The sequence below is a fragment of the Ischnura elegans genome, chromosome 8 (assembly GCF_921293095.1).
Source record: "Ischnura elegans chromosome 8, ioIscEleg1.1, whole genome shotgun sequence".
In the NCBI taxonomy this organism is placed as follows: domain Eukaryota; kingdom Metazoa; phylum Arthropoda; class Insecta; order Odonata; family Coenagrionidae; genus Ischnura; species Ischnura elegans.
The window spans coordinates 56,878,718-56,898,183 of NC_060253.1; the positions used below are offsets into that span (position 1 = coordinate 56,878,718).

The 19,466-nt window shown below is 38.0% G+C and overlaps 1 protein-coding gene across 1 annotated transcript in view; it reads left to right on the forward strand.

Moving 5' to 3' along the window:
- LOC124163263 (CDC42 small effector protein homolog) overlaps positions 1 to 18,725 on the forward strand; it is a 119,818-nt gene extending 101,093 nt beyond the window's left edge. Inside the window, exons 3-6 of the mRNA XM_046540046.1 lie at positions 12,083 to 12,283; positions 14,104 to 14,236; positions 14,746 to 14,927; positions 17,141 to 18,725. Coding sequence (XP_046396002.1) covers positions 12,173 to 12,283; positions 14,104 to 14,236; positions 14,746 to 14,927; positions 17,141 to 17,149 — 435 coding nt within the window. The 5' untranslated portion in view covers positions 12,083 to 12,172 and the 3' untranslated portion in view covers positions 17,150 to 18,725. The remainder of the gene's footprint in view (positions 1 to 12,082; positions 12,284 to 14,103; positions 14,237 to 14,745; positions 14,928 to 17,140) is intronic.
- Positions 18,726 to 19,466: the final 741 nt, after the last annotated feature.

A 19,466-nucleotide genomic window follows, 5' to 3' on the forward strand; every position in this document is an offset into this window, starting at 1 on the left:
CTGTTCGTGTTGCAAAGGATGCGAGATGCCGGAGGAGAAAGAAGAGATGGGGGGGATAGGCGCAGGAAAACCCCTACTGCCCTCCGCCATTCCACCCCTGTTAAACGCTGCTACCATTTCCTCCTCATAATCGTCGCACAAACTGAATTAATCGCACGTGTGCGGATGTGAAGAGGGAGCAGCGGTCTGTGGTGAGTTGAGAAAAAACAAACCATGGGTGAAGGGTTGGTAGGGAGAAAAGACAGTTATAACGTCTCGAGGAAGTATCCTTATTTGGACGCATATCGAGTGTGAGAGGATTTGCGGTAGACAGAGGTCTCCTCTTGGGAGATGTGCGGAACACTTCTTTCCGAATAGAATCGGATCTGGTCCTCACCTCACCCGCTCAAACTCTAAAATAGTATGAAACCCTAGGAAAAATTGTCGAAACATTATTTTCGATCTATAATAGTGTTGCCAACCGCCTCAATGCCTCTACTTTTTGGGGAAATTTCGGGGTAAAAAAATCGAATTTTCAATTCAGACCGATTGGAGCACTTATAATTTTGGTCAAATCAGGCAATTTCACTATTTCGTGAATTATTATCGAAACAACAGTGGGGGAGATACGGTGTAGCATCATAGTGATAAACAAAAATTGTAAGTACTGTCAGAGTGACCAGAAAGGGCTGCATGCCTTTTCCGTGTCCATTTTTTACGTTTCTCTTAACAAGGGAATAATTGATAAAAAAACATAAAAATTCCCCTTTTGTACTTCGCTTTACGTATCGCCATCTTTCAGATCCTATTTTTACCTTTTCCCCCGCGGTCTTTATTGCCCTACGCCATGTGCAACCCTTCGTCTCGTTCGACCACATATTCATTTTACCCTTCCCCAATATCCCCTCGAAAGGTAGAGGTTGTATGTGTATACTGTATGCATGTGAGTACGTGAAGGTGTATGTGAAGGCGGAATAGCTGCATTACCACTGCAACCCCTATTTTCGCCCTTCTTTCTACTCGCCGCAAACTCATTACATGACTACCTCGCTCGCCACGCGAGTCCCAGCCAAACATTCTCTCACTCTCGTCCTCTCCATGTGCTGTTCCGCCACGGATTTTTCGATCTTATCCACAATTGAGGAAATCAGTCCTATTAGTGGCTTTGGACGCTATAAATTAGGAGCAGTAGTTTCAGACTAGAGCATTTCATGAACAAGGAATTATCAATGCGCAAATAGTATAAGAATAAATGATCGGAACAGTTTTTTGACTAATGAATGCGCTTACAATTAGTTTGTTTCTTATGATATATGGTGGTGATTTTGAAAGTATATTATATTCTCTTCTCATCTTCGGATCTATTTTCATCGCCATGTCAACCTATTTTTATTGCATGAAACGAAGAGCAATTCCATGGGTAAATTAGGCCACAAGCATAAACAAATGTTTATGGAACCTTTTACGTATCGCTAGCTTTCAGGTACTATTTCTACTTTTTCCCCCTCGGCCTTTATTGTCCTAAGCTATCTGCAACCCCTTGTCTCCTTCAACCGCATACCTGTGGCAAGTCACATCTTTAGAGTTAAAACTCTTTGGAATAGATATTTATGGTAAAGTAGCGAGTGGTTCTTTTCCGTTTCTGGTCCTCAATGACTATCAGGGTTCACTTGCCTAACTAAGAGCAGTCAATGATCCTACATTTTTTCATATTATAAAAATTCTTAATTTCTTATATTTCATTTTTTTTCTTTTGGCGTAAAAAATCATAATTGAGGTGGGATAATCTCTATTGGTTAAAAAGTTCAATAAAGCAATGCGATTTTTGACAATGCAATTTTTGACGAGTGTGTCGATGTATATAATTTATATTGTCTGGCTCGATATAATATTTTCTTAAGCCTCCAGGGGCCACAAGAAATTAGCCGGCGAGCCACGGGTTGAAGAGCCTCTTAATATGTATTATGCGATCCCCACACTTAAAAAATTATTTATTTATTTATTTATTGATTTTGATAGTTTTCCCAACAACATAATATTACAGGGAAAACATAATGCTGCTAGGTAGCTATAGTAATCGTCAAACAATGTGAGTTCTTGCGTCGACTCGGCCTGACCGGGAGCATCTGGCAGGAGCGGTCGGGTTACGGTATTTCGGCCATGGTGAATTTTACACGGTGTTTCTTGCCAGAATTCAGAAGGGAGCGGTGAAGGTTCGAAACTTCATTTGTGCCGCGAGGAGAACGGGTGAGCGGAAGAAAGTGTAAACAAAGGGCAGTTAAATCTTTCTGCACGCAGCACTGTCGAAAATCGCATTCCTCAGACGTTATTCGCTTCTGTTTGTTTTTGTTTAGCTCAAAAATTATGAGCCTGTTAAACGTCGACTCACAGCAGGAACGCCACACAAGAATATGTCCTTATTCTTTCGCGGAAACGAATAGCAGTCCGTCCGTTTCGTTTTCCACGAATGAATTTTTAATTGTTGGGCAGAGAACCAAAATGGTGGAACTCGTCCATCAACCTTAATTACCACCTCCGAGGAAAGAAAAAATAGTGTGGATAAATTTGAGGGGATGATGGATTGAAGCCTCACGGGTCAATGAGGTGCTGCTTCCTTTATTTTCTAACGCCTAGCAAAGTTGATCCAGCAAAAATTGGAAGCGTCCCGTGTTCACTATAGGCACCAACAAACAGGTGCCAATTACGTATTTTTCTAATATTTTCCGTCTTCGACTTCTCCACATCACACCCTTTGAAGAAAGCGTGCATATTCTCTAAAAAGTTTTAAATAATCAGAAGCATAATCACCATGACGCTAATATTGTATGTTCCACAATTATTTAATGGTTCGACCCTGGTTTCGACGCTGTGCACTATGTCCACTGTACGCTATGACTATGACATTCTCAGGGGTAAGAAGTGTATAGTGTCGAAATCTGAGTCAGACTATTTGAAAATTTGTGCAACATATAATATTAGTGTATCTGAGACTATGTTTCCTGTTATACAGTTTCACCAAATATCGCCATCCACCCTTGAGTTGGTAAACATTCATGATATCGAGGAAATAAATCGTCGCATGGAAAAACTTACGTGGATAAATGTTTTCTTTGTAGGATTTGAAAATTAATATTTTTCAACCCAATAATGGACAGTTCGCGAAATAGGACAAAAGGGCAGGCAGCCGTTGTCAAATTTCCATATTTTTGTCATCTTTGTCTAGTGACACTTTTAAAGGCCGTTTTTTAAATATGCATGCAATAATGTGCGTAGCGGCAGAATCAGCATCTTCTCATTAACGGCGAATGCGCAAATCGATGCCTCCACTGCACAAACGCTCAACAATCGCCCACCGAATCAAATGCGTTCATCTAGAACTAATAGGTAGATGAGCGGATTTGATTCGGTCGGCGATTGTTGAGCGTCTGTGCAGTGGAAGTATCGAAATGCCTCCTAAAAGCGGGGACGAGGATCGAATTTTTGGCCATTGCCCGAGGCCTGCGGCAGCCTTCTTTTCTTCGACGGTACCGACGACGTATGTTACGGCAGAGGAGGAGGAGGTAAGCGTCGTCTCGAGGAAGTCAGAACCAAACGAACCGAGGGTTGAGGGTGGGCAACCTGCACCTCTTATAGAAAGGGGCAGACGGGATCGATGATGCAGCCCCGGAAGATGGAAAAAGGCGAGCAACCGAGGCTTTGAGATTACGGCGGGGGAGATATAAATCGGTAGGAGGGGACAAGCAGAAGCAACGACCGACTCCTTGAATGAGGGGGGTAGTCGTAAGATGGTCTGGGGGAGGAACGGATGGGGGTGTAAGGAAAATGGCAAGATTTTGGGGAGGAGGGCTGATGGAAGTAGGGGGAAGAAGAGGGAGTTGGTAACTCAGGGGTAGTATCCGAGGCGGTTAGGCAATACCGATGCAGCGATTACGTAGTGCCTCAACTGGGAGGCTGGTTTGGGATAGGTTAAGCCTGAATAACACGATCGTTTTTCCATTCCTTTCGAGGGACAGCTCCCTCGCATAACTCATCATGCAATTATTGCTTTTTGAGTAATCGGAAAACCTGTGTGGAGTGATGTTTAATCAAGCAGCATATACAACCTACTCATGTAGTTAATCGATGCTTTTTACGTGCATGTATGTTTTTACTAGCTAAAGATTAAATAGGCGGATGCTATTACACTAATTCTGAATCACACGATCATTTTTCCATCCATTTCGAGGGAAAGCTCCAGCGATCGCTTTAATGATGGCGGAAAAATACAGTTTTAACGATCGTTTTCCGCGATGGCCCGGGGATAGGATTCCCATCCCTTTTTCCATCACTTGTCACGTCCCTTTTTCCGTCGCTGAAACCATCGATGGCGCCTTCCTTCAGCCAATTAGAACGCACGGCCGCTAACAACGATTGTTACCTACGCCACGCTTGGCTTTTAAATGAATGATAGTTGTAAATGCGGAAAGTGACGGAATAAGCGATAGAAAAATGAACGTTGGGACTTGAGAATGTCCGTGTGATTCAGAAAATGATGGATCGGACGATCACTATTTTGATACCTGAAAACCTATCCCTAGAGCTATCATTCTGAGGGACGAAAAAAATCATCGTGTGATTCAGACTTTAGAGATCGCCCAAAATAAGCTTCTTGTGTTCGACTTTGACTCGTTCATGATAGGTGGACCAATTCCTTAGCCTTAATTGGACTCATCTCTCCCTTTAAACCGGTTGTATTTTGAAATTTTTATGACGTATTGCTCATTTAAAACTTACATTATCATCTTGACACTTTCGAGGTTGATAAACTAGACCTGTGCAGAAATTTGCCTGAATTTCAAACCGAAACAGTTTTTATATGAGGAAACAACGAGACAAAACTTTCAATTTTGAGATACAGGAAAATTTGACTAGCTTCTATTTTATCTACCCAGAAAATCTCATGATTATTGCATGAGTTTTGCTAATTAATATGGTAGAAACGATCGCAAGGATAAGATTAGGGAAATAGATTGCAGAACCGATAGATTTAAGATGTCATTTTTTTCTCTTACAATGAGGGACCATAATACCTGCGATAGTTTAGCACTACGATAGTTTGACTGGGACTAGGTAAAATAGGCTCTTCATTTATAGTTAATAATTTATTATATTTGTAAATACTAATTATCTGCATGCATTCTTGGAATGTTATATCCCATGCATGAATCATTTACTACTCTATATTTCGTTATTCTATTTATAACTTGTAGTTTTATTTTCACGGTAGCATGTTCATGTCCTTAGCACTCTCCTAGTTTCTGGTCTGACAGCGTGTCGTTTCCCTGTGTGCTTGGTCTGTGACCAGCAAGCGAGCGCGCTTCTAATTTAGGCTAGGATGAGTGCTACATGCTTGGTGTGGAATCACCCCTTGCCACACACCGTGGTGGTACCTCATTGGTGTAGATTATCCGCCCACCCCTTAAATATTAAATCTAGAATATACCTACCCGCTGATTGGGGGAGAAAACAAACGTACGGAAAGAGAGTTACCTCGACAGTAATTGAAATTTTTCATAACATAGGTCGGTTCCAATAAATGTGGAATATCACCCGGTGGGTTTTCTTTGCTCTCATGATTATCTTTGGTCGGAAAATTCTCCGGAGGTTTATGGAAAACAAAATGCGAAAACATACCGAGGATCAAACATTCTTGAAGTAACCAACGTAGCGCTACCTTCATTGTGTAGCAGGTTGCCCTACACTCGTAAATCTCCTTTTAAAGATAAGTGGGTAAAAAATTATGAATTTTTTATCAACTTTACGTGACTGAATATCGTGTCATTGTGGAGACGTCGGAGAAATGGTTGAGCTAAAGAATCGAGTTCAATGGACCGATGAAGAGAGTCCTCAAGAACTACTTGACGTGGTGTGAAAGAAAGGCTGGGGTATTATCAGCAGGTCAAGTTGTGTGGGTGACTCTACCGTATTGATCACAAATTTTCGAGTATCAAAAATAAAAAAAGCGATCAAATTTCCTGAATTGGCGTACTATGGGTAAAAGGCATGGCGGAGACTGAGGGACTTGAATAACACTTTGGTAAATGTTAGTGAGGAACATACGTTGACAACAGCGCAGAAATCAAATGATATTTGACGCTTTCCCGGCGAATTATGTGGGTACACCTCTCTCGGAATTCTCAGGTTCTCTGGCAGAAATTGAGTTTTCATCCCGAAAGGAGATGTACCGACCTAAAGTATGAAATAGTTTTTTTTTTAAGTAAATGAAAGGTCGTAGCACTTTTCCACAAGAATTCTTGTGGAAAAGTGCTACGACCTTTCATTTACTTAAATATGTCTAACTTCCACCAATTGAAGCCTGAATCTGTTGAACTTATGAAATAGTTGCCTAACAATCCAGGGGTCTTTGATCTAGAAATGGAGGGTAGTAAAAGTGATCCCATTTCACTTTAATGGTAACGATAGATTTGATGACTATACTTTTCATTATTGATCTCCCTGATTTTTTTTACTTTTTGAAATCGATGCGTGTCGACGCATAGTAGTTTGTAAATCGGAGGTTTTATGGTGTACACACGGCCTAAAAATTTTCTATCCGTGAACACAGGGTGATTTTAGCATCAGGACATATTTCAAACATTTTCAGGTGTGATGTCTCCAAGTTGAGATTCGTCGAATTCGTGGTATCGCACTCGTGAAGTTTTCGTGGCAAGTCCTTTCTAGATAACGCTCCAAGCCTTTGCATAAAGGTCCTTCGCAGATGAATTCTCTGCAACTTCAAACCACAGGGCCTTCAGGATGGCAGACTTGTCCCTGGCGCATTTTGCTTCGGTCATGGACCTCATTGTTGAAAAGGCATTAAAAAAAGAAACACTCGCCATGCAAGTATTAATGGGGTTTAATGTTGACCACACCCTTTTTAAGTTCTCCTTGTTTCGTGCGCTCCACTCCCATCTCTCTCGGTACGTTCATGCATGTTTGTCCTTTCAAGATATCATCTCATAGATGCGCATGTTGGATGTCTTTTCTCTCCGATGTTGCGCTCACTAAAAATAGGCGCATATTTCATGACTCGAGAATTCGTGCTTTTTTTTTTACCTCTCTCCCTCGAAGGGGTCTGCATGTGTGTGTGAGAAGGGATCTTTGAAAAGGCGGACCCGCGAGGCTTTTTTTTTCATCGTCCTCGGACGTTTGGTGCTCTTGTTTTTTGTTCTTTCCGTTGGTTGGCTGAGAGAAAACGCGTAGCCGGCAGCCGCGACGAGTCCGGCCTCTGCTTTTCATCATTTTTTTTCACGAGTCTCGGATCGAAGCGTTAAACAAATATGATTTTGCCTCTCGTTCAAACTGTTAATTTGACATGACGATCCAGAAATGTCGGTCATGTCGGGTCATTTTTGTTGCATGACCCCTCTTGTTTAGCATTACATACGGATGCGAACATTGGCCTAGCCAGGGGGTAACGAGGCGCCCGTATCCAGTTAAGGGTAGCAGAAAAATATTAACCTTTAAAACAAATTTATTCTACACCACCAATATGTTTTAGCAAAACAGCTCCCCAACGACCGAAAAATTGTGTAATTTTACGTGCCTAAATAGAATAAAATGTTATTTCAAGAGATAGAAATTTTCACATTTACTCCAGAGGGGGGTTCCAACCCCCTGATCCCACGGGTCGTTCCCCCCTGGATGCGAGATTTGGGCACGCAGGATGAGTGAAGTGTCAAAACTTGAAACTTGATAAATGTGGTTTTCAGATGTGTTTACGAAAACTGGATGAACCGATTGTAAATCGACTGAGTCCACTGTGTATTTTAGTTGAATGACCCTCCGATACAGTCGATGGTGCTGTTTTCGGTGGCGTAGGAATAAATAAATATTAAAAATAAAATATCGAAGGTATCAAGTGCAATTTTAAAAGTATGACTGATGACTTCAGGCTTAACAAAGTTAATTCCATAATTCATTTTCCTTAATTTTCAAAATAATTAGTATGCTTGTGCTCGCACAAATAAGTGAAAACCCTCGTATTTCAATGTACTGTCTCTCGCTTTTATTTATATATGAAGGATATATGATCTTTGTACAAATAGTGATTGGAAATTATATCACAATTCAACAAATGAGGCATTATCCACGAAGAGAAAGCAGCGGTTTGGTTAAATTTTGATGTAAGAAGTACTAAGAATTTTGAAGTACCATTTAAATATTGATTGGTGCGAGTGGACTCAATAACTTAAAGACACATGAATGAGGGCGGGGGGGATGTGTAAATAATTAAGCCTGAATCACACTATTATTTTTTATATCCCTCAGAATGATAGCTCAAGTGATAGGTTTTCAGCGACCAAAAGAGTGACCGCTCGTCCTATTATTTTCTCAATCTCACAATCATTCTCACCGTCCCTTTTTCCATCGCTTAATCCGTCATTTTCCATATTTACGACTGTCATTCAATTAAATGCAAAATGTGGCGTTGCAATCGCTGTTAGCGGCCTTCCGTTCTGATTGGCTGAAGGGCGGTACCAGCGATGGTTAAAGGGATGTGCCGAGTAATGGAAAAAGGGATGGGATTTCCATCCCTGAATCCATCGTGGAAAATGATGGTGTGAAAAGGTCATTTTTACGCCATCATTGGAGCGATCGCTGAAGCTGTCCCTCAGAAGGGATGGGAAAATTTATTAGGCTCTAATGAACATAATATTAAGACGTGCCGTCACCAGCTCCGTATGCAATCCAGCCATATGTTTTCACACGATGTGTGCGGCATCGCATCGATATTCGCGCTGGAACCGCCAAGTGCAGCCGGCGATGAACTCAGCGAGTGGGATGCTGTTGCTGGCACTTCCAATATCTTTACATTCACTTTCGCCTTTGGCATTGCACGTCTGGTCGTGAAAATGGTCTTACTGACAATGAGTGCGTTGTCCAAGAAAGAAATTATCGCGTAATTCTAGCTTGCGCCTGGATCACACAATCCTTTTTTTCCGTCTCTTCTTAGCGATGGCGGAAAAATGACAGTTTCACGCGATCAAATCCCATCCGTTTTCTATCACTCGGCACGTCCCTTTTTCCGTCGCTGAAACCAGAAACCAATCACAACCCGCGGTCTGTAATTAGCTATAGCTTTTATTATACAGGCTATTAGGGTAGTTTCCTTCATCAGAGAAAACGAAAGGCATTGATTACGATTCGTTGCCCACCATTAGTGTGTTCATGATATAAAAATTATATGGTTTTAAAAATCCCAGTTTACACGAATGTTAATGGTCAATTTTAACCTCGTTTGAAAAAGGCCAGATCGGCGCCCATGCGATGACACTCCAAGTGACGTCACAGGGACCTAGATGCTACACGAGTAGTCAGGAGTTTTACATCGTCTGAGAGTACCAAGGCATGCATGTGGCACAGAGCTCAGGGAAACATCTCTTAATAATCACTTATTGAAATTGCCTATGGTTAGAAAGTTTCCTTCATTTGATAGGATATTAATAATCCTTATTTAAGCCAAGCGCTACCTGCTAGCGGGGTACTCTGCTACCTGCTAGTCAGGGGCGGATCCAGGATTTCTTTTTGGGGGGGCACAAGGATACCTCGTAATACAAAAGAAACGCAATGATAATGGGGGTGTATTAAAAATCTTGCATAATTTTTAAGGGTCTGGGGGGGGGGGGCACGTGCCCCCCCTAGATCCGCCTATGCTGCTAGCAGCCTGCATTGTAGCGGCGCTCATAGCCTTGCACCAAGGTGGCCTCACACGGCGGCAGCCGGAACCAGAATGGACTTTTCCCATTCATACTTAGCCGTCGCGTTTTCGCGCGCTTGAAAATTGTCACTTCGCGAAAAATATGTCGTCATTTAATAATCTAAAAGCGTGAAATACCAGGAGTTATAATCTTTCGATTTAGACAGTAAAAAAAATAGGAAACCACCCTATTGTGCGTGAAGTTCAAATTTTTTCAAATTTTTATATAGTCCCTGGAAGTGCGCAAGAATTATTCATGAATTAATGCTCCAACCGGGAATTTCAAAATCTTTTAAATCAAATTCATTTCAATAATGAACATTTTGCCTGTTCAACGCCCATTTTCAGGCCAAAAATGATTTTTTCGTAATTTTAAATGCAGTGCCTTATTGGAATTTTTACAGCCGCATTGAAACGTGGAATATCAGACAAGAAAACAGAATCGAAATTTCTAGCACTCTTCAATCAAGTAAGATTCAAAATCACGAAGAATAGAATGCCAGGTGACGTCAGCATCTACTAATGAGGTCGAAGCAGCGTCTTGCCTTGTATTGAACAAATTTAAATTTTAAATACAATGTGTGCTAACTTACCTAATCCTCGTCCTTGTTAATATAATATTACTTTTAAGTATTGAAGTAATTTTGGGTGTTTAAAAATTCTTTTCGAACGCAGTAATCACGTAAGATTAACCTTGAATTTTGTAAAATTTGTATGGAAAACGTGGAATTAACCATGATTAAGCATCAGAGTCTTACTATTATGATAGCCTTCATTACATTTTGGGACTGAGATTAATCTAAAAATAAACTAACAGATTACATGCTCACAAAACTTAAATGATACCAGCCCAAGTTTCAATTTTCATACCCATTTCCAAAGTCATAGACTTTGCAAAAACTGAGGATATTTTGCTGCAAGTGTAATAAGGATTCAACTACAACCCCATTAGTATAAAAAAAGAAATGAGTTAGGCCTAGCTCTTGCTGTAGCTATAAGTATTACAAATTGAAGTCATTTTGGGTTTATTTTCAATATTTCCATTGTTTGCCACAAAAATGTGGTGGATATCACTTTTACGTGTAGATCGTATTTCGGATAGGAGTTTTATCTCATAAATTCATCTTTGCCTCTAAAATTTTAGTAAGAGCTTTATTGATTAGTAAGGCCTTTACTATTTAATCTGTATGTAAATGACTTGCCAGATAATCTTCCTGATGTAAAAACTATTTTGTATGCTTATGACACCAGTTTATTAATACAGGCCCAAAACTACCTTTCTTTACAAGAAAAAATAACTAGAACAACTGATAGTCTTCAAGAATGGCTTCAAGAGAATATGTTCTCTGTTAACCTAAAGAAGTCAGTTTGTATTAATTTTAATTGTCATTTTCAACCAAATGTAAAAATAATGAACTCAGATCTTTCTTTTGTAAATAATGTAAGTTTTCTTGGTGTAGTTGTTGACAAATCCATGAAATGGAGTCCACATATTGAAGGGCTAAAATCAAAGTTATCCCGTGTTGTATTCCAAATTAGATACCTGAGGGCCAGTACCTCTCTAAATATTCTAAAATGCTTGTATTTTGCTAATTTCCAGTCTCTTATTTCTTGGGGAATAGTAACCACAGCTCTGAGATCTTTACGATTCAGAAAAAATTTTTGCGAACCATGTTATGATTACCTTACAGAGAATCATGCAGAATTCACTTTAAAAATCAAAAAATATTGACTTTATCCTGTTTATACATCCTTAACATACTGGTATTTATAAAAAGAAACATAAATTTTTTGTTAAAAACAACGAGTACCATAGCTATAAAACTAGATCTAGTGATAAACTACATGTCTTAACTAGAAATACAAAACTATGCAGTGATGGTCCGTACCATAATGGAAAAAAATTGTACAACATTCTACCCCAGAGTATCAGGAATATCACATCCCTTGGGCAATTTAAAAGGAAAGTAAAAACCTTATTACTCAGTGAAGTTTTTTATAATGTTGATGAATTCTCTTTTTTTCTAAAAACCCAAAAGGAATTGTAATTTGTGAAATGTTGGAAAATTGTAAATTATTAAAAACTTGCAAATATTATCATTCATAAAACCTATTTATAAATTGTATACTATTGTATCTTATGTTTCAATTTTGCATGTTTGTATTTGCCAACGTGAAAATTTCAAATCCTGCGGAATGTGAACGTTGAATCTCTGTATTTTAAGGAGTAGATATAATATGACAAAGCCTATGTCTACATCATGTAAGACCAAGCAGGTGAATAAAATTTCTATTTCTATAAGAGGCAGTTTGCAGCTATTTGTTCTAATTACTTCATGCCGTCATTTTTTTCCTTTCTCAAAGATACCCCTCGAAAGAAGATTCGGTCTAACAAGAGGACTGGGTGGCAGATTTGAAGGGAGGAGGGTGGCTGGAAGCAGGAGCCCCTCCCGAATGGCCACTTACGGAGGTGGCAGGAGTGGAGCCACAGCTGGTCTGGGTGCCGTCGGAGAGATGTGGTTGCAGTGGTTTTCTTGCTGTGTCGACCAGTCAGCCTCACAGCAGGCATGTTGCACTTATTCAATCTAGTTAATGTATTTCACTGATAACCAGTGATTGAGTAAAATGATATATTAGATACTTATTGTTGGGTCAACGTGATGAAAATTATAAAATGACGCTGGGCAAGGTTTGCAATGGTATCTTCTGCATATCTGACAAAGGACGGTACTGTATATTCAAAGCCAGTCGCTTTGTTAAAAAATTATAAAACATAGAAAATTGCATTTTGTTTGCCAATAGCTGATAAGTAAAAGTAATCAAATTACTTGTAGAAATTACTTTGTTGGATATTTTTGTTTTATATCAGTGATCATACCTATTTTCAATCTACTCCCTGATGGCTTTTAGTGGCCCTTTTATTTAGGTAACAGTTAGTATTTTATGAAATGAACTTTTTGCCCTGTAATATTTGCATTATCTACACTATCAAAAATGAATTTCAGATCTGAAATGAGATTCCACGGACATTGGTTTCCATGAAAACGACAGTTATCCCGTAGAGAATTTATATGGAGCTTGTGAAAATTAAGTAAACCTGGAATAATGTGTACCAGGTTTCTTGTGCTCACCAATTACAGATCAGCTACTTCAGCTCCTTGCCTGTACCAGATCTGATCTGATGAGTTTAAAATATGCTTTTAATTGGGTACTGTTGTCAAATTTTTTATTAGGATAGATAAATTTAATTATGTCCAGTGTGTTCAGATATATCAAGGAAATTCTCATAAATATGGCATACATATCAAACATAGTATACATCAGTGGCGCAGCGATGGGGGATTTTGGGGGATAAAACCCCCCCCAGAGCTCACAGAATTTTTTAAGTTAAATTTATTTTACTTAATTGGATTAATATTGCTTATACAATAGTGTGAGGATTAATGAAATATCCCTCAGAAGACCGTAAAAATCACCATTTTGAACTATTTCGGAAGGCCTCCGCACCTACCACTTGCCCTGGCGGGTATGCAATACCCCCAAACCCCCCAGTATTAGTTGCACCTGAAACCCCCCCTAGCCTTAATTCCTAGCTGCGCCCCTGGTATACATTATACTGCATAAAACCATGATTTACATGACAAATTCATTTCAACACTAGGGGCATTTAATTTTTCTTCAAATTATTTTGTATTTCAATAAATGTCATGTAGGGAAAGTAGGTGCAGATGGTCATTGTCTAGTGTTGTCTCAATATGTTAGCTTTATTTTAAGTTACTTCAATAGATGAAGAAGTTCCTTCAATTGTGGTACATCATCTATTCATTGTCAAATTGTGGGTCAATCAAGTCAGTATCACATATTGTGAAAGCTCTTAATAAAAGTAAATTTATTCCTCATATTAAGGAGTTCAAATTGTCACAAAAATAGAGATCAGCCAACCTAAGTATAGAATTTTAGTTGCAACATAAATGCAACTCCCTGAGGGGATGAATCAGATATATTTGAGTTCAGTGTGTTTGTTTTTCTTATTTTCTGTGATGGTGCTGAAGTACGCTGCCAATTCTTCATGCAATTGATGAATATATATTATATTGGTTTTAGTCTCCCAAAACCCAGCTCCAACATAAAAATTTGCCTATTTAAACTAAACATAAAAGTGTATTTTACAACTTAGTCAGATAAGTTGTTCTAATTTTCTCCCAAAATCCTAACTTTAACATTTTTTTGAAAATGATTACTTGTAAGTGGCCCATCACCTTCCCTTAGGAACAATTCCGTAAAATGCATACTCTGCCTCCCCAATTAAGATCCACAGCAAACAAGAATGTGTGTGTTAAAATCACTGCTATGAGATACATAGTTGTTTTCTTATTAAAATATAGCATCACTGGAGAAGTAATGGAAATACTGGTGGTGCCAGAGGACGGCATGGGAGAATGGTTGGCAATGGTGTATCCAGATTGGACAGGTCTATGATCGGTTCTCCTACAAATTTCCAGCATACTGGGCATATAGGTGGGTATATCTAAACACTCATAAGCTCTGTAGCTTTCTCTTTGCTTTTGATTATAAGTTTAAGAATTTTACTATACATAATTATAAATGCATTTATATGAGGAAAACGTTATGTAGGCCTCTGTGACAATATTGGAGGACCTAAATGACGGTCTGAATCTGTATCCATTTATAAAATGCCACAAGCATAAACATAAAATATAAGTTAAGATATATGCATGATATTGAATTGTAAATCCTGAATATTTTAGTTAGAAAGAAATCAATAGCTTTTTGTGTTGTTAATTCATCAGTAGATACTTGTATCAGTTTCTTTTTTTTTTACTTGTTGAAAAAATTAAAGTGGAGGAAATATTATTTTTATTGGTGAAATCTGTGTCTTCCAATTAAATGTTAAAATGTTTTGCTGGCGAATCAGATAGTTTAATTCTTCTTGGTTGGTCTAAGAGAGTGATACTCAAGTTTCATCGTCAGCTAATAAAATCTTTCCATTGTACTTTTGTTTTAAGGATCTGGTGATGTACAGCTGGGAGCCTCACACTTACGGGCCATTCAAACACAAATGCAGTCTAAAGGAGGTTATGAAACAGCATACTGTACTCCAATGGGTGGCATGAGAACCATTTCTCCCTCAGCTACTGCAATTCCTATAGCTGTTGCTGCTGCAAATCATGGTGTTCAACATGTTCAGGTATGAAAAAAATCTGAAAAAGAAATAAACAGTGTGATACTTCTACACAAAGCACACCATATTGAAGCTATTGATTGGAATAAAAAAAACCACATCTTTGGATTTTATACCACATAAAATACCTAAGTGAAAAGAATAAAGTTTTAAATACATATTAGTGTTTAAATTAGTCACTTAGAAAAATAATTTTCATATAAAATATATGCCCATGATAAGTTTTAATTAGTTGTCATTATGAAGAAGGATTTGGTTCTTTCCCGGCGAATGCTGTTGATGAAATCTTCTCGGGTCATCACCCGGCTGATTTCCCGAGAAGATTTCATCAATAGTTGTCATTATCTTGATAGAAGGGACCATGAAATGATGATAGCCATATAATAGATGCAAAGCTAAATATTTATCCTAATTTCTTTTGAACGTCTTGTGAAAACCTCCTGGATATGTTTTACGTATCCCTGAATGGTGGCAGTCAGAGTAAATTGGTGAGGGGGATTAGGTTGGTTTTCAAATTATAAATTTGATCAAGGGATATTAGCTGGGATGACATAGAAAGCAGAATACTAATGTTAAATGAATAGTATTAGGCCTAACCATTGATTATTGGTGTGTTTTTTTGTTAACATAACACTCATATTCATTGAAGATCTGGTGCTTGCTTTGTGAATCTGTTCGATTAATGCTACCTGGGCTTTAAGCTGGGTTAGATGGTTCCTTGTTTGAATTTTTGAGTCCTGATACTGCCCCCGTCATCAGAAATGCAGACTTAGGATACAGGATGACAGGAGCTGTCTTTTCAGCCGTCTACTATCTGCCTTGAGAAGCCTAATGACCAGTTTACATTTGGTGGCTAATTGAACTTGAACTTCAATCTTGAGTTGAATACATGGGTTCCTATGGGTGGGTTTAATACCGTTAAATGGTTACCTGCCAGCTTAATCCATCAACTTCAAAGTTCAGCTAAATTTAATGGTTGTTGGTTTCATACTAGCACACGCACAGTGCGCAATAGGGATGTCAGATTTCATATGTCACCTCTGTTGAAAAATGAAGTACAAGAAATTGTTGAGTTTGCTGAGGGCCTCCTGATTTTGATAGATTGGCCAAATCATGAACCTTCTATCCAACTTTTCATGTGACAAATTATTCACAGCAAGGGTTATTGCAAATAATAAAACTGTTATAACCCTGATCCATATTTCGCTTCTCCTTGGGTGATCAACAATCAAAAAAGCAGGCTCAACAACTCAATTGCCTACAAGATGGCCTCCAATCTCTAAGTAAACATCAGGAAGAAGGCACAGGGAAGGTAACCAGCAACTGGCAGAAACATTCCCGTTGACAGCAATCATAAACCGCTTGGCGGAACTTGTATTTGATGTTATGATGATTGATTGTTAAAATTAATCGTTTCTTATCAAAGAATTCAATTCAAAATTCCTTATACATGCTATTTTATTTTTATATTAAGTACTATAATTAAGATTTATAACATAGGCACTTAGTGATAATTTCCATCAAATTTGCTTAATAGGAATATGGATTTATGAATTGCAATTATATTCCTTAATGATTTTTTTTAATTTCATTCCCACCTAGCACATTTTAAATAATTGAAGCAAGCTGGAAGTTACTTTGGCAAAAAATAAAATAAATAAATGTCAGGTCTTGTGGACCTCGTGTGAAGTAAATTTATTTCATACACACAATATTTAAGTTTTGGTTTTATGAATACAACCAAAATGGTTACCTACTCCTCCTTGGCTTGTCTGCACAATGGTGTAATGGATAGTGTGATCAGAAAAATAGAAAATTTTGCATACCATACTTTGTATCCTCACCAGTAATTCACTTTCATTTTTCACATTTTTTTAGTTTACAAGAAAACTCTTTATCAGCTGTCTACCTATTTTTGAGGCTTCTACCATCTTTGCCAAACATACAATATCAGCTGCTTGTGTTAAAATGAGGATATTTTATGACATTCCTATCCTGGTGTTACATGATTAACTTACTTTGTAAATGGCTGCTTACCCATTTTTTTCATAAGATACCCATATGAAAGGTATATAGGTTAAGCATCTTATTTTTTGCTGGCTGGGAACTGATTAAGACTCAAAGCTATTTTTATGTTATGGATGATGTTCTAAAGGGCATTCTGTCCCAGAGCAATACATTTACACTTAATTCTATATGTTCTATTTTATTCTTTTCAGGCGTGCTAAGTGAAATCAAAGGAAACATGTGAGTTTAGTTTGTGAGAGAAAGAGGAAGTAGCAAGACTTTTTGACTATTTTGTTGGATTATTAGTTCACCACCAAGTCCTCTTCAGAACTCTCATGGTTTGATGTTGCCTCAAGCAATACCATGCATTTTGTTTTGGTTAAGTGATATAGTTTCATCGGTGAAATGTGCTTAACCGTGAAGAAGAGCAGAGGAATTGTGATTTTTTTCTATTTATAGCCGTAATCACTTTCCAGAAAAAGTGAATTTTTTGTTCATTTTATGAAAATGTTCATGTTTGATTTTTTTAAACTGCTGTTGAGCACATGAAATACCGCATAATCTGATGTATGTATATTAAAGGTAACATTTGTTAAAGGTAATAGTGGCAGGTATTTAAACATGGTTGCTATATCAAATATCCTTCCATTGTAACCATGAAGTTTTTTGAAAGCATCGTACTGAATAGTATTTTGTGGAATTAAGGAGTGCTGTGACATACTGAAGCAATATACTTCCTTGGAATTTGCATTTAATGATGCAAAAAAAATTAATTAGAGACTGTACATGTGTAAACAATGGCCTTTGTCTCTATCCTAATTGCCTTGCTTAGCTCAAAAATCATTCTCTCTTTGGGAGCTGCTCAAATGATACTGCCTCTAACTTTAAACTTGAAAAGCATTTTGAATCAAATACACGAATGAAAACTTGAAATTGAAGTTGTAGGCAGCTCTTATGGCCTTGGATTAGCTGGGCTGCAGCCTTATTAACATTATAAATAAATGCTTAATAGTTTCATCACTCAAAGAAATTAGCACATACAATACTATGCCATAATCTTTCTATAGAACATTTTTACACATAGATAAAATTTTGAGCTTCAAATGTGTACCTCCAAAAAGACTGAACATATGTTTATACCAATTACAAATAATGAGCACATATTTCTTTAAAGAGTGCAAACATTATTTTTAGAGTATTTGGAAATGCATTTTATCGCTACTTAATAAACAGCATGACCTATTTAATGTAGCCGAAAGTTCATATTAGATTTTTGAAAGAGACAATTTTAAAGTATTTATTAAAGTGAAGCAAATCTCAAGTAATTTATAGAATTTTTGCTGCTCTGTGTACAACTTGGAATTGCATTTATTATTATGTATTCAGAGAGCCGAGTAAAAGTAAGGGAAGGATCACTAAATGTGTAGGTATTCATTAGTTGAGCATATTCGTCGAAGTTGAAGGAAGGAATGATGTGATTTTTTTATTCCGCATGATGAAATTACATTTGCTAATAGTACTGCACATATGTTCAGGTAGTCCTCAGATATAAAGGAAGAGGTTTGGAATATTCGCTTGATGCCATGCAAAACAATCAGTCTTGTTAGCTAATAATGTACTTTTGTAAGTGTTTATTGCAGGACTTGTGTAAAATATTGATAATTATGTACAAGCAAATTAGGTCTATTTATGTAATGAATGTATTGAAGTGTTGTGGGTTGTTGTGAAAGTAATACTTGTATGAGTGTGTTTGTCTCATTTGAAGAATACTTGAATAAACAGTTAATAGCAATTGAATTTATTGCAAAGTAGTTTATCAAATTCTAAATCACCAACAGTTCAATCACTTTCATCCATAAAAATTAATATTTGGTGACATTTAAGGCTTCGGATATTTTTTGGTCACGGTGGTGCAAAAAATTATTCAGACTCGTGATATCATGTTTGCAGGTGAGGAGTTAGGCTTTGCCTGCCTTTGTTATGGAGTTGCACCAAGTTAATAGTTTATTTCCAGAATCTTTAAGGATTAGAAATGTAAACATTCACATGCTATCATTGAACCATAGGCCCTCATTAGACGAGGTAGCCAGGCGACGTCGCCAGTGACAAAACTGGCTTCTCAGATTGCCATGGGTCATTGATTCTTATGGACATAATTACACGAGGGTAGCCAGCGACATAGCCACACTTTGGTGACTGACTAGCTACCGAGCCTTGTCGCCACTGGCTACCCATACTGGCAATGCTGCGTTGTAGCATACGGAGCTTATTACACCTGGTCGCCAGGCCACTCAGTCGGTACACCTCACTTGGTACTGCTCACTGTTGTGTTGTATTCTGTGCGTGTGGGTGAGCTGTTTAGTATGTCCACGCCAGTTGAGGAAATGTCTACATCTTCTGATTCAGTCGAAGGGATACGCGGGGAGAAGAAAAAAAAAAGAAGAGCCACAGAAAGACGATCAAAAGAAAAAGCATGAAGAGCTCATGAAAAAGTGCCAGAAGTTGGCCAACACAAAATTAAACACTGAAGAATTTATT